This window comes from Belonocnema kinseyi, chromosome 6 (genome assembly GCF_010883055.1).
Source record: "Belonocnema kinseyi isolate 2016_QV_RU_SX_M_011 chromosome 6, B_treatae_v1, whole genome shotgun sequence".
Taxonomy (NCBI): domain Eukaryota; kingdom Metazoa; phylum Arthropoda; class Insecta; order Hymenoptera; family Cynipidae; genus Belonocnema; species Belonocnema kinseyi.
In genome coordinates this window covers 59,687,232-59,701,695 of record NC_046662.1, presented here as the reverse complement: position 1 = coordinate 59,701,695, position 14,464 = coordinate 59,687,232, and the positions used below count along the sequence as shown (strand labels likewise).

At 27.2% G+C, this 14,464-nt stretch overlaps 1 protein-coding gene across 3 annotated transcripts in view; it reads right to left on the bottom strand.

Moving 5' to 3' along the window:
• The window catches only part of LOC117174321 (lysyl oxidase homolog 3A-like), a 53,197-nt gene that overhangs the window by 17,868 nt on the left and 20,865 nt on the right, over nucleotides 1–14,464 (bottom strand). For 2 of the 3 annotated variants that reach the window (XM_033363336.1, XM_033363333.1), the window contains exons 2-3: nucleotides 9,211–9,357; nucleotides 4,932–5,216 (exon numbers count right to left, since the gene is read on the bottom strand). In XM_033363336.1, coding sequence (XP_033219227.1) covers nucleotides 4,932–5,216; nucleotides 9,211–9,357 — 432 coding nt within the window. The remainder of the gene's footprint in view (nucleotides 1–4,931; nucleotides 5,217–9,210; nucleotides 9,358–14,464) is intronic. The other variant, XM_033363335.1, reaches the window with a different exon arrangement.

Here is a 14,464-nt window from a genome sequence, read left to right as displayed (position 1 = left end):
AAATTTTTTAACTTGAACAAAATTTGGATTTTTTCAAATCTGATTTTATACCAAACTTGAACTTTTAACCAGAAAGGATGAATTTCCAACCTAGAAGTTAAATGTCTATCAAAAAAGACAAATTTTCAAGAAAAAATGGATTATTTAAATTTTCAGTACAAGAAATGAATTTTCCACAAATAAAATATTTAATTCTTAAACAAAGAAATTAATTTTCAGCCAACAAGATAAATATTTTACCACAAAAGATTGATTTTTAACGAAATATATGAATTTTCAACAAAATTTTGAATTTATAAAGAAATGTTTAACCTAATAGTTCAGTTTTCCACCAAAAAAGTGAGTTCTTTACCAAGAAGAAATATTCTACCACAAAAGAGACTTTTTTAACAAAATTTTCAACTGGAGAAGATCCATGTTAAACTAAACATGGAACAGTTAAATTTTCAGTTTGAAATATTAATTTTAAAAACGGATTTTCTACAAAATAGTAAAATGTTCAATCTAAAACGTGAATTTTCTACGAAAAAATACAAATTTTCGAAAAGAGGTGAATTTTTAAACAAGCAGACGAATTTTCAACCAACAAGATTAAACGTTCATCAAAACGGATACATTGTTTGCACAAAATAGAATAGTTAAATTCGCAGTTGAGAAAATTCATTTTGAAAAAAAATTCAAATAAGAAAATACAATGCTTACTGCAAAAATTAATTTCTTACAACAAAAGATTTATTTTTAACATAATACGTTCATTATCAACCAAATTTGAAGCCAAAATAGTGAATTAGTTACCAAGAAAATTAATATTCTGACACAAAAGATAAAGTTTTAAAAAAGACAGAAATTTGTAACCAAAACGCTGCATTTTTAATTGAAGGAGATAAATGTTAAAGCAAACATGGAAGAGTTAAATTTTCAGGTGAAAAATTAATTTTTAGCAAAAAAAGAACGAATTTTCAAACAAGAAAATTGATTAAATGACTATCAAAAAAGAAAAAAAAATCGACTAAAAATGGAATAGTTAAATTTTTATTTTAAGGAATCTGTATTACCATCAAAGATAGTTACCATCGATCAATGTAGATATCTTCTCATGAAAAAAGATCTACTTTTATCCACTCTCATCGCTCTACTGGGAATCGAACCACAAAACTTTCAATTCCCGGTCGGGTGCTCAAATTAAATTTGTTTAAAAAGGACCAACTCTGGTCGCTCTACTGCGAATCAAACCACAGAACTCCCGAATACCGGTCAGGTGCTAAGAGATAAAAAATATATCTGCGCTGATCGATGGTAACTATCTTTGATGATAATGTAGATTCCTTAAAATTAATAGTATCATAAATGTAGCTTGATATGGCTTGATATGGCGTATATTTCTAACAAAAATTCTTCTTTCGATTTCTCTAATAGATTAATATACCCGACCGGCAATCGGAAGTTCTGTGGTTTGATTCCCAGTGGAGCGACAAGAGAGGATCTTTTTTCAGAAGAAATTTAATGTTTAATTAAAAAAGAAAAACTAATTTTCAAATAAATAAATTAATTTACGATCAAAAAGATTAATTTTCTACAAAAAAAAAATATTGATTTTTAACCAAATAGATGAATTTTCAATGGTTTTAATATATTCTCTACCAAAAAGGGCGAATTAATCCACAAAAGACAAAGTTTCAACAAAATACAGATATTTTCAATCAAATAGCTAAACGTTCAACTGAAGAAAATAATTATTAAACCAAACATGGTATAGCTAAATTTTCAGGTTAAAAAATTAGTTAACAACAACAAAACATTTTCAACGAAATAATTATATTTTGAAAAAAAAGAGTTTTCCTCTGGAGTGTCAAAATTTGAAATGAATTCTTCATATTACAGGATCAAGGTATAAAGAGAAGCTCAAATTTTTAATACAAGTAGCAAAAACTGTTTGTTGTAATTTCCAATTTGCAAAATTATTATTTAAATATAAATAATGCAATGAAAATATATTCTGTCTTTATTTAATAAAATGTTAAATTATAGATCTTCAATATGTCTCAGTTTATAGATATAAAAATAAAAGAATTGAATACATTTTTGGGAGAAATATGTCCAGAAAACGTGGTAAATATAATTTCATAGAAAACTCGAATTAAATTTCAAAGAGTATTCCATTCTACTTTGATGAATGGAAAAAATAATAATAAAATAATAAATAAATAGAAAAAATTATGTCATCTGAGTAAATATATAGCCAAATGTTGGAGAATGAACCTAGTATTTTTGTAAATAAAAGGGTAATCAGTGCGCGCATAGGACTCAAAATGCTCTAATACTAATAAAAAATATGCAAATTTCTAAGCACGATTAATGAAAGTAATTAAATCCTAAAAAGTCTCTAGATATTTATTCAATTTTATCTTTATTACAAATTTTTTTAATACCGTTAATGATGTTTGATGCCTCCCGGGAAACTCTTCTTATGTATGCTGAGTACGTGTTTGAAGAAAGTTTTTACAACTCAGGAGTAATTAAGGTATAAAAGGATCACGTCTGCAAAACGAAGGTGTGGGATCCCAAAAAGAAAGAAAATGAAAGGAAACTTTCTTTATACTCTTTTAGTAAGAAAATTTCCTTGGATCGTGCAAATTGTACGTCTTAAAATATAACAGTAAATTAAGCTTCATTCATAATACAGCAACAAAAAAGTTACCTAAATATAACAAAAGAACCTAGATAATTCATCATTAATTAAGAAGAAAAATGAAAGAAAAATATTTAATTTTAATTTATATAACTTATAGTGTCTTAAGTAATAATCAAATCAAATTAATTTTTTACCATATATCAGTTTTTTAATTATTCATTGTTCGCTAAAGGGAGGTTTCCCCCACACGAATAAATAGAGCTTTATTTTATAATCCAATCTGTATAAATGAAATTTTGATATCAAAACATCCAATCGACAAAAATAGAAATGAGTCGCGTTGATATGTCTGTGTGTGTGTTCAATTTTGAATTGAAATATTAAAATATTTAATATTATAATAATTAAAATGTACAAACTAAAATAATGGAACCATTTCAAATATTAAGAGACAGAAATTTATTTATTTGATTTGAAGCAAAATTAGTTGAAGTATGTATTTTATAGCATTAAGTATTTAATTACTGATTGAAAGACATACCAAAATGAATATATGTAAAATCATTCTGAAATTAACAATTTCACATTCCAATGTTTAAAGTTTCACAATTTCAATTTTTATTAAGAAAAAATCTATTTTTAACAAAATAGATGAATGTTCAACTAAAATTATGAATCTGAAACAAAATCAAGAAAAGAGTTCAAAATTCAACAAAATAATTACATTTTTTAACCAAAAACTTGATTTTGTAACTAAAAATTATAATTTCCTATAAAAAGATGCATTTTCAGTAAAATACGTGAATTTTCAACTAAAAAATATGAATTTTCAGGAAAATAGTTAAATTTGTAACAAAACAGATGATTTTTTAATTAAAATGTTGAATCTTTAACAAAAAAATAAATTTTTAATTAAAAAATTGAAGTTTCAACCAAAAAGTTGATATTTTAACCAAAAAGCTAAATTGTCTACAAAAAAGATGAATTGTCAACCAAATGCATGAATTTTTAAGCAAATACTTGAATTGTCATTAATAAAAGATAAATTGTTAACGAAAATGTTGAATTTCCAACTAAAAAAATATAATTTTTCAAACAAAAATGAAACAGTTAAATTTTAGTTAAAAAATGTAATGAATTTTCAACAAAATAGTTTAATTTTTAACCAAAGAGGTGAATTTTAAACTAAACTTATGAATCTTATCAACCAAATACATTAATATTTAAATCAATTACTTAAATTATCAATTAAAAAAGATGAATTTTCAACCTAAAAGTTGAATGTTTCACTAAAAAAAAAATTGTAAATAAAAAATATAAAGTTTCAACAAAAAATGGAATAGTTGAATTTTATGTTAAAAAATCAATTTTTAAGCAATCGAGATAAATTTTGAAATAAAAATATAATGATAAATTAAAAAACAAAGAGTAAAAAAAATAATTCCTCAAAAAAGGGGGAAAGAGTTTATGGACAGCAGCTAATCTTTTAATTTAATCTTTCCTCTAAATAAATCTTTAAATTATATCAATGTATTTAAATGAAAAAAATGTCCAAAAAATGTAATTAAAATCATTCTCATACTAGTATCAAATATTTGTAACACAATATTCATTGCTCAATTGACGGGTATATGAAATTACATTTATATTTCGTATTTAAAAATAGGAAGGAGTCAATTTCATTGTCAAATGAAACTTCGAGGGAAAGCTTTTTTTGGTTCTTTCAAATGTCGTGGTTTAATATTCTCAGCATTTTTGCCAATGACTGTCTAAAAGGCAGGGGAGAGTGGGGACAAGCCTAAACTTTTTTTAAAGTCGTTTTTTATTTTTTTTTATTTCTTTAAGAATTTATTAGGTATGGTTGCATCGAGAACTTAGTTTGTTCCTAATTTTACTGATAATTTCGAAATACGATGCTTTGTTTCTCAATTATTAGAAAAAAATAGAAGTGATTGAAAATCTGTCGAGCTCCTCACCCCTAACTTAATTAATAAATTTGTTTGTTTGTGTTCAGTTTTTTGACCAGGTAAATTAATTAATCATTTCTATGTTAAGTTTTTATCTACTGGTCCAGAATTATTATTTTATAAATATTGATTTTTAAAATTGTGAATAAATGCTCTCTAGCTCCGCTGGGATTCGAGCATCAGACCGGCAATCTGAAGAGCTCGAATCCCAGCAGAGGTAGAGAGCATTTTTTCACAATTTAAGAAATCAAAATTGATAAAATATTGATTCTGGACCATTAGAAAAAAAATTAACATAAAAATTCTAAATTCATTAGGATATGCAAATTTACCTGAATTTTCTAAGTTGATTTCAAGTCTTCCTTCACTGGGTGAACGACCTCCACTTAACCGAATGGCCATTCCTCGCTGATGACTCTGCTTGATATTCATCTTCATCTCAGGCATTTTTACGAAATTCAAGGTTGATTCAGACCAGCTTTCCTCTTTTTCGTTCAAACAAATCACTCCTGCAGCCTCTCCACTTTCGCAATCAGTCTTGCTCCATCCATCAAATCTACAATTTGCCAATTCTTCTTCAGAACCATCACAATATACGTTATCCATCCAAAATCGTCCTGAAAAAATGGATATAAAAATAAGAAATCTAAAAGCATCGTCAGAAACTTGTGAAACATTTTTATATTTATAAAATTGTGTTACAAAAAAAAGCATAGTAAAAGTGGGCTCCGCGCACCTACAAAAGAGGGTTGCGTGGCCTATTAAGACGCTAATTAAGTCGTTCAAATCTCTCCCTCTCATATTTCTCTCTCCTAATTTCCCCTCTTCTTCCTGCATCACCCATCCTTACTTTTCCCTCCTTACCTCCCCTTTCTTCGCTTGCCCTCTCTTCTCAACTTCTTTCTCCTCTACTTTCCCCTCTTATCCCTTCCCCAGCTAATACTCTCCCATTTCCCCTACCTAGTTATCAATTTTCCACCACTACTCACCCCTCTACCCTACTATTCCCCCCTTTACTTCACTCACTATCCACCCCCTCTTCCATTAATTTTTCCTATTTCCTCTCCATAATTCCCCCTCACTTCCCTATCCCTTATTTCCCCCTGCTTCTGCGTGGGGCTACGAAACCCTAAAAACTGATTATAATTTTCAAGAGACATAGAGGTGCTTTCACATATTACGTAACATTAAAAAGGGTAGGGGGTCGAGTTTTGTTATGTGGGGGCAAGGGGTGGGGTTGGCCCTATTAAGTAACATATTTTATTTATGAATTTTCTGCACCAACAACTTTGAATAAAAAATTTTCTAAATAAATAATTTTAGTTCACCATGGAATGTTTTTTCTTAATGTTTCTAAACATTATTAACAGAAGAGAACATTTAAATTGAATTTGCTGTTTAACATTGGAAAATATTTCTATTCCTAAAATTTCGCTAAATCACTATTAATTTGTAACCTTTCTTATATTTTTAAACAGATAAGAACAATTCTATTATAGACAAAAACTTATTTTGAAAAATTCGAAAAAAAGTTACAAGCTTTTTAATAATTATAAATGATTTGGGGAGATTACATTTTTTTCAAGATTTCTCGGGAAAATTCAAATGGTTTAGAATTTATTTCAAAAAAATAATTTTTAGTTTTATAGATTTCGAAGGGTGTGGAAAAAGAACATGAAAGAATTTAAGACAATTTCTTTAATTTTTCAATATCCAAAAATTTTAGATGATTATTTTGTAATTAATTCTAAGAGAAAATTAACAAAAGATCACAAAACATTTAAAAGTATTTCCTGAAATTTTTAAAGTCTAGAAAATATTTTTAATCATAATTTTGCAATTATGCCAGAACATTTAAAATAATGTTTTATTTCGAAAATTAATGTTAAGAGATTATATACAAATATTTTAAAACATTTCAAAAATTATCAAAGAAGAATCTGAAAGATTTTAAAGGCAATTTTTTAAATTTTTCATAATTAAAAGATAAATCAGGAAAAATTTGAATAACTTTGAAAGAATAAAAGGTTTCGAAGGTCTGCAAAGAGTAGAAAAAAGAATGTTCTTAATGGTCGTATTAGAATCTTCAAAGAAAAAGAATGTAAAAGATTTGAAAGCAAAATACTTCTTATAAAAATTATATTTATCTAAATTTAAAATCAAACTTATAATACTGATTTTTCTGTTCTCATTTATCAGAATTTAACTTCAACTAGAATTTAAGGGTTGAACAATTTTTAAGAAATAAATAGTTACTTGAAATTTGTATATTATATTTTTATAATTATTATTTTTTATTCTTTATGTTATTGAAACAAAATTTGTAATTGGCGAGTTTCAATTAGTACTTACATTAGATAGCTCCAATATTGGCATGACTAAAAAAATGTCGAAAATCATTTAGTGTTAACCTAAAATATTGTTTTGTTAAATTCGAGAGAATACTTTATCTGAAAAAAAAACACTTTTTTAATTAATAAAATGTCTATTATTTTTTTAAACATAATATAACAAATGTTACGTAACAGTGGTGTGGGAAGGGGCACCCTCGAAATCTGATTTTATAGTAAAAAAAAAGGTTTTTTGGTAGATGCAAGTCTGTAATAATTTATAACTCCGTAATTCTTCATTATAATTAAATTACCCAGAAAGCGAAAACGTAGTGCTCTGGCGGGTTTGAGGAAAAATCAATTTTAATGTTTAAATGCTGCATTTGGATGATACTTTTGATCGCGCATCTTTTTCCCTTGAGGTAAAAAGATTTAGCTTGTTTATTTTTTAAATTAAACTAAAAAAGCTTTGTTTTTGTCATAAATTTTTTAGGGATTGCACTTCAGGGTGATCTTCGACTGATTGCAGTCTGAATTAAAAAATTGTTGCTTTGAAAAAAATTATTAATTTTTTCTCTGCCGCCCAGCATGATTTGATAAATATTAAATAGCATGGCAATACAATTTTAAGCAAATAGTTGAATTTTTAATCAGAAAAATAATAACATACAAAGATAGAATAAGTAAAGTTTTAGTTTTAAAATTAATTTTCAACCAAAAATTAAACGAATTTTTAACCAAATAGTTAAACCAACTCTAGGGATGAAAAATTATGAATCTTGAACAACAACAAAAATTTTCAAGAAAGGAGTTCAAAGTTTAACTAAATTGAAAAAAACATGATTGTTTAAAAATAAATATTAATTTTATTTAAAAAATATACATTTTTAACCAAATACATGAATTTTCTCGAGTTTTCGAATTTACTATAGACTTCAAGGATTACCCTTGAGCCACTGTGTTTTCCAGTGAGTTTTTGCTTATAGGGCGATATTTTCTTAATAAATACAAAAACAAAATAAGTTTTTAAAAAATGTTAACATTTTATTTTTTATTTCATAACATTAATATAATTTTAAGATGAAATAAGTTTACAAATCAGTCATGAATTTTATTAAATTTTTAATTTTCAAAACAGAATTTTTATTGTTCTATCAACTGCCAATAAATCTTGTAAGAACATTTTTACTTTTAAAAAAATTTAATACTGTATTTTAAGCAAAAACTCATCAACGAGTCCCCGTAGCGCCGCGCTGCGGTAAGTCCTGTAAAATCGAAAACTCGATCGCTATCATGAACTAAAATCATTACTGGTTCTAACCTATTCAATATTTTATTCCAAAATTTTTCAAAAAACTTTAGCATACCTTTCTTCAAATATTTACCTAAAAAGTGTTTGCTTTCTCAAAATTTCTTCGATAAACGAAAACTTAGTTGATATCAAAGTTTGAATTCTATCCAGCATCAGAAAAAATTAAAAAAACATTTTTCTAAAAAATCATTTTCAGATTTTAACTACTCTATCGATCGAAACAGCCCTAAAAGTAATCTTTGAAAATTTCATTGAAAATTTTTTTTACAGCTGACGAACTGTGCCCTATTTGAAGTAAAAAAAGAATTAAAATTAATTTTTCCCAAAAAGACAGTTTTTTACTTTAATTTGAAAAATAAATAAATCACAACTTCTTTTAAGTGAAAAAAGATTTGAAATAAAATATTACATCCAGGTATAGCATTTAAAAAAATTATGATGTGTAATTTTATTTAAAAGCCTTTAGGGGACATTTTTTTGCCAGACATTTTATGTATCCTCATTGCATCCGGACCCTCATTTTTCAACTTTAACAAACATTTAATGACAGTTTTTAAAAACAAATTTAATTTGAAAAAATCTCATTAAATTGTTGTTAAAATCGAAAAATTTACCTTCGTGATTTTTCATAAATGATACGAAGTCACGATCAGAAAGTGAACAATCTGTAGTAAAAAAAGATGTTCTAGAAGTTGTTCTACTTTTAAATGAAATAAAAAATTGAATAAAAAACCCAAAATTATAAATTATTATATACACATACCTATACCAGAAAACAGCTCTTTGAACATAAAATAAGATTTCAGGGATTTATGAGAAATTTCGCATATTACACGGTTCTTAATTCCACTAGACCCACAATTTCTAGTACTATTTATTTTTTTCCATAAAAATTTAATTTACATTTATTCCAGGCGTTCAGGCGTTACATTATTCGGTTGTTATTTTTATTAACATTATTTTTCTTACGTCTAGCCTGACCAAAATGTCCATTTGTGGTAGGCCTGAGTGCCCTGTCGAAACCTAATTGTCTGCAAACAACTTTCGCCTCTGATTCATCCCATTCGTCATCACAAATATTTCCCCACTTTCCATTGTGAAGAATCTCCACGTTACCTGTGTGCAAAATTCAAAATTAACATTAGGAGTTAACTTAATCTATCATAATTAATTTAATTTAGTAAGGACCTTCAAGAATTCAAAGGACCTCGCAGCAAATGTACATGAAATGGCTTTCGGTCGATTTCGATTAAACTTCGTAAAATTGTAGTTCTCAATATCTCGATCAAAAGTGTTATGGGGGAGAAAGTCCGAAAATGGACAGTTTTCGAGTTATAGAGGGTTAAACATCCAACCCTTTTGAGAAACATTATCAAATATCTCGAAAACTGCAGCTCTGCGAAAAAAATGTTTCCTATGAAAGTTATTGGGCTCTAACGGGGAAATGCAAAGAAAGTCATGGCCTTAAGACACAGGTAATTTTTCAAGGTCATTTAATGTGAACTTGTCGTTTATTGCTAATATTCAGCCAATAAAAACAAGATATGAAGAGGATATCAATATGGAACCCATAAAGGCAAGAAATGAGAATGACTTAGTCAACAGCCAGCCAATGAAGGCAAGTCATGAGTGCGATTTAGTCATTATCTAGCCAATGAAGGTAAGACATGAGCGAGATTTAGTCATTATCTAGCCAATGAAGGCACAATTTTTCCAGGATGTTGTCAATATCTAGCCAATGAAGGCATGAAATGAGCTTGATTTAGACAATATCCGGCCAATTAAGGCAAGACATGAGTCCGATTTAGTCATTATCTAGCCAATGAAGGCAAGACATAAGCGAGATTTAGTCATTATCTAACCAATGAAGGCAATATTTAGTCATTATCTAGCACTCATACTAGCCTTCATTGGCTGGCTATTGACTAAGTCATTCTCATTTCTTGCCTTTATGGGTTCTATATTGATTTCCTCTTTATATATTGCCTTTATTGGCTGAATATTAGCAATAAATGACAAGTTCACATTGAATGACCTTGAAAAATGACCTGTGTCTTAAGGCCATAACTTCCTTTGCATTTCCCCGTTAGAGCCCAATAACTTTCAGAGGAAAAATTTTTTTCGCAGAGCTGCAGTTTTTGAGATATTTGGTAATGTTTCTTAGAATGGTTGAATGTTTAACACTCTATAACTCGAAAAATGTCCATTTTCGGACTTTGTCCCCCATAACACTTTTGATCGAGACATTGAGAACTACAATTTTACGAAGTTTAATCAAAAACGGTCGATAGCCATTTCATGTACATTTGCTGCGTGGTCCTTTAATTAAAATTAGATACAATACAATGAGATGATTTTTTAACGAATGAGTTGAGATTCAAAGCTAAAATAGAATATTTTATAGAAAATGTTGACTTTTAAATCCCAAAACTATCAGCTTTCAACAAAATAGTTTAATTTTTAACCTTATCGTTGAATTTTTAAAAACAGAACAAAATAATTTCAGATCAAACAGTTAAATTTGAAACTAAATAGTTTCACTTTTAAGCTAGAAAGATTAATTTGTAACAAAATGTTGAAGTTTTTAACAAATAGTTGAATTTTCACCTAAATGTTCGAAATTTAACCAAGAAGTTTTGTACCAAAAAAACATTTTTCAATCCAAGAGAACTTTGAAACAAAATAGTTCAATTTCAAAGAAAAAAATTAAACTTCCAAGCAAAATAGTTGATTTTTTAATCAAATAAAATATTAACCAAACACTAACATTTTCAATCAAAGAGTTGAATTTTCAAACAAAAGTGATTAATTTGTAACGAAATCGTATTTTTAACTAAATGTAGTTGAATTTTTACCCAAAAGTTCGAATCTTTAAGGGCATGTGACACAGCTAAATACCTATATTACCGACCTCACTTTATCAGTTCACTGAATATTTTTTTGAACCTTAGAACTTTTTTTGTAAATAAAATTTCGAGCTGAAACTTTGGAAAATGTATTAGAGTACAATGAAGTACGGTTAGGTACTGCATTTTGGTAGGAACTTCACTGAAAATTATTTTATCTTTTTTCTGAACCTCGACATTCTTTGAACCTTAGAACTTTTTTTATACATAAAATATTGGTCTCAAATTTTGAAAAATGCAAGAGACGAAAGAAAACTACGTTTAAGTACAACTCTTAGTAATAAAAGATGTAAAAAAATATATATTTCAACTATCAATTCTATCGGCATCAGCCGGTAACGTTGTACACGAAAATACGAACCTTGGCGGCCACTAGACGAGGCTCTAGAGGGTTCGTATTTTCGTATACAACGTTACCGGCTGATGCCGATGGAATTGATAGTTGAAATTTTTTTTACATCTTTTATTATTAAGATTTGTACTTAAACGTTTTCTTTCGGCTCTTGCATTTCTTAAAGTTTGAGACCAATATTTCATGTATAAAAAAAGTTCGAACGTTCAAAAAATACGTACTTTATTGTACTTTAATACATTTTCCAAAGTTTCATCTCGATATTTTATTTACAAAAAAAGTTTTTAGGTTCAAAAAAACATTCAGTGAACTGAAAAATTGAGGTCGGTAATATAGGTATTTAGCTGTGTCACATGCCCTTAACGAAGAAATTTTGTTACCAAAAAAGATGATTTTTTAATCCAAAAGGACTAATTCTCTATCCTAGAAAACGATTTTTCTTCAAAACAGTTGAATTTTCCTTCAAATAGTTAACTTTTTAATAAATCAGTTTAATGTCATAAAAAATAATTAAACTTATAACAAAATGGTTGAAGCCAAAGGAACAAATTTTCAACAAGATAGTATATTATAGCCAATAGTTGAATTTTTTGTTAAAGAAATATAATTTTCAAACAAAAAATGAAAGCTTCAACCAAATAGCTAAATTTTGAACTAGAGATGAATTTTGAAATAAAGTAATAAATCTTTGAAAATAATTAACAGTTGTGGTTTCCGCTAAGCAGTTAAATTTTCCATTTGAAAAAAATATGAATTTTCAATAAAAAAATGTAATAATTGATATTTCAACAAACAAAATTTTAATTTTAATCAAAAGCAGTTGGATTCAACAAAATTGTTGAATTTTCAACAACAACAACATTAATTTTGTACTGAAAAAATATCGATTTTTAATCCAATAGTTGAATTTTTTATTACAAAAGACAGAATCTCAAACAAAAATTAATTTCTCAAGCAAAAATTAAATAATTTAATTTTTAGTTAAAAAAATTAATTTAAAAAAAAGACATTTTCAACAAAATAGTTAGATTTTCCAATCAATAAATCAATTTTCAACTTAAGTGATGAATCTTTAAGAAAATGAATTATCATTAATGGACTTTATCTTTTACTCAAATAGTTCAACTTTCAAGAAAGAACTATGAATTCTCAACAAAAAATGTAATAGTTGATATTTCAACGAAAAAAATTTGAATTCGACAAAGATATGAACGATTAAAATATTCAACCAAAAAGTTGCATTTTTAACCAAAAAAGAAAACAAATTTACCACGATACATGAATTATTAAACCAAGATGACAAATTTTTCAACAAAAAAATTGGTCCGTCAACAAAGGAAAAATATCTCTACCAAAGTGTTGAATTTACCAGCCAAACAGGTGAATTCTTTACAAAGCAGATTTTTTTCAAACCTTAAATATTAATTTTCAGCTAAGGGGTAATTCTTCTAACAAATAATTGAATTGTCTATGAAATTAATAGAATTTTTAGCACAAAAGGACAAAATTTTTTACCAAAAAGGATGACTTATTAACAAAATTGTTCAATTTTTAACCAAGTATTTTAATTTTAAACAAAATAATTGAATTAAAACAAAAATATTACTTTTAAACCAAAAATAGACCAGTTACTTTTTCATTTGAGAAAAATTAATTTCCAACCAAAAAAACCACATGTTTTTCACAAAATTTTTAAATCTTCAAACAATAAAATTATGTTTTAACAAAACAGTTCAACTATTAACCGAGAAGTTGAAATTTTAGCAAAAAAAATTGAATTCTTAATTTAAAAATGTAATAGTTCATTTTTTAACTAAAAGCAATCAATATTTAGCTATAAAATGGACTAATTACATTTTCAATTCAGAAAATTATTTTTTAACCAAAAAACGTGTTTTTACCGAAAAGGATAATTTTTTAACAAAATAGTTAAATTTCAACCAAACAGTAAAAAAAATCAACTTCCAAAAAGATGGATTTTCGAAAAAAAATTACTCTCCTGCAAAATGATTGATTTTCTATTCAAAATAACGAATTTTCTATCTAAAAAGACGAATTTAAAAAAAATACGGTTCAATTATTGAGAAAAAAGATTATTTTTTAATTAACTATTCAAGTTATCAACAAAATAATTAAATTTTCTTTTAAATAGTAGAATTTTCAACTAAAAAAGATGAATTCTGAACCAAAAATGAAATAGTAGACTTTTGAATTAAAATGAATTTATATTGTTATTATTGTAAGCAAATAACGGAAATTCTTTGTGAAAGAGACATTCTAATGAAGAAAAAGATTTTTATTGCCCGCATTGTGTCCGTATGGGCTCTAAAAATGTAGTTTAAAGTCATATCAGTCGACGGTATATGTGACCATGCGGCGGTCGACGGTATTGATGGCCGTGCGGTGTCCGACCGTTCTGCAGTTTCGTGCGGTCACCGATGGTAATGTCATTGTCGAGCGGTGATCGTATGTAGTGTTCTCATCTTGAGTTGTTCCTATAGGCCTGAAGTTCAAGACGTCTGACATAGACGGTTTCACACTAATTTTTTTTTTATATTTATTTTTTAAAACCTTTTTTGCATAGAAATGTAGGGGAAGGTTAAAAAAACACAGTCTCACTTTCGGTTTTTTCCAATTTTGCCTTTAAAAAAATGAGAGCAAAATCAAATTTTTTCTTTAAAATGTTAATTTTCTATTTAAAAACATATATTGTACTGCTTTTTTAAATACTAATTTCGACACACAGCATTCACGAGGTGTGAAGACAAAGTTAAAAATTAATGTTCCATTATATACAAATTGTCCAATTCGACAAAATGTGCCCCTCGAATAGTGTCAATGCACTTATACGGTCCATTTTAACATACGAGGGTAGTTCAATAAGTCCTTAGAATGACCAATAGATGGCGCGCGAATCGCTCCAAATCATCTGTTTTCAGTCAGCACCACTCCCGACTAGATATAT